The sequence below is a fragment of the Echinops telfairi genome, unplaced genomic scaffold (genome assembly GCF_000313985.2).
Source record: "Echinops telfairi isolate 266 unplaced genomic scaffold, ASM31398v2 ScPeMD7_655;HRSCAF=1070, whole genome shotgun sequence".
In the NCBI taxonomy this organism is placed as follows: domain Eukaryota; kingdom Metazoa; phylum Chordata; class Mammalia; order Afrosoricida; family Tenrecidae; genus Echinops; species Echinops telfairi.
In genome coordinates, this window is record NW_022104553.1 from 16,566,997 (window position 1) to 16,567,974 (window position 978).

The following is a 978-nucleotide window of genomic DNA, read 5'->3' on the forward strand; positions in this document are numbered from 1 at the left end:
GACTGGGGACAGGATCTCGGCGGAAGACATTGTGGGGAGAACCCCAAGTTTTCAGTCTTTTTTATGCATTCGTTTCAAATAATAACAACTCCCATTTCTATCATGATAATGTCAGCCCAGGACTGGTATCAGACTTGTATTACAACAGTGTGTTGTTAGGTCACATGGTTCAGTCCATTTCAGCTCAGAGCAAGCTCTTGTGATAGGATTTTCTTGGCTAGAATTTTGACAGAAGTAGGCCACCATACATCTTTCTTCTGCAGAGACGCTGGTTGGGGTTGAACCACCAACCTTCCGGTCAGTGGCTGAGTGCTTAGCTGTTGTGCCACAAGGGCTCCTCACCATAACTGTGTGTTAAACGATCATCGTAAGCACTACCATTTATCAGCCACACACCCACTAGTTACTCGCTGGGTCTCTTATCTCACCGATCCTTATTCCTGCAGCAACACTGAGACAGAAAACAGCATCCAGGTTTAAACATCATGAGATTGAACTGCATGCCTAAGCATTCCAGAGCCCCATCGGCCTCTTTATTCTTAGCTTAGAGGGCCCTCCCTGGCAAGGAAAAGAACAAGAAGGAGCGTACCCAAGCACCTTCAGGGGACACTGAGAGTGTCGCAAGGCCTCAAACAGCACCTCCAATCCATTGTGGTCCAAGGCATTCCCAACCATGTTTACCCTCCACAGAGCTGGGTTGTGCGCAAGAGCCGAGGCGAGGTCCTCACAACAGGCACTTGTCAGCTTGCACTGCTCCACCCTGCAACGACAAGACACCGTGGGAGACGGCCTTGCCCTCAGGGCCCGGAGGAGGCAGCCGGCTGGGCTGTGAGCCAGACCAAAAAAGTGATGAATGCATGGATGATGGATAGATGGGTAGATGGATGGGCGGATGTAGGTGGATGGATGGACAGAAGGGTGAGTAGGTGGATGGATGGATGAGTGGATGGTTGGATGGATAGATGGGTGGGTGTATGG

General features: G+C 50.5%; 1 protein-coding gene across 1 annotated transcript in view; it reads right to left on the reverse strand.

Moving 5' to 3' along the window:
- The window catches only part of LOC101657671 (NACHT, LRR and PYD domains-containing protein 4), a 29,453-nt gene that overhangs the window by 1,269 nt on the left and 27,206 nt on the right, over positions 1–978 (reverse strand). Inside the window, 1 exon segment of the mRNA XM_030886228.2 lies at positions 590–760. Coding sequence (XP_030742088.1) covers positions 590–760 — 171 coding nt within the window.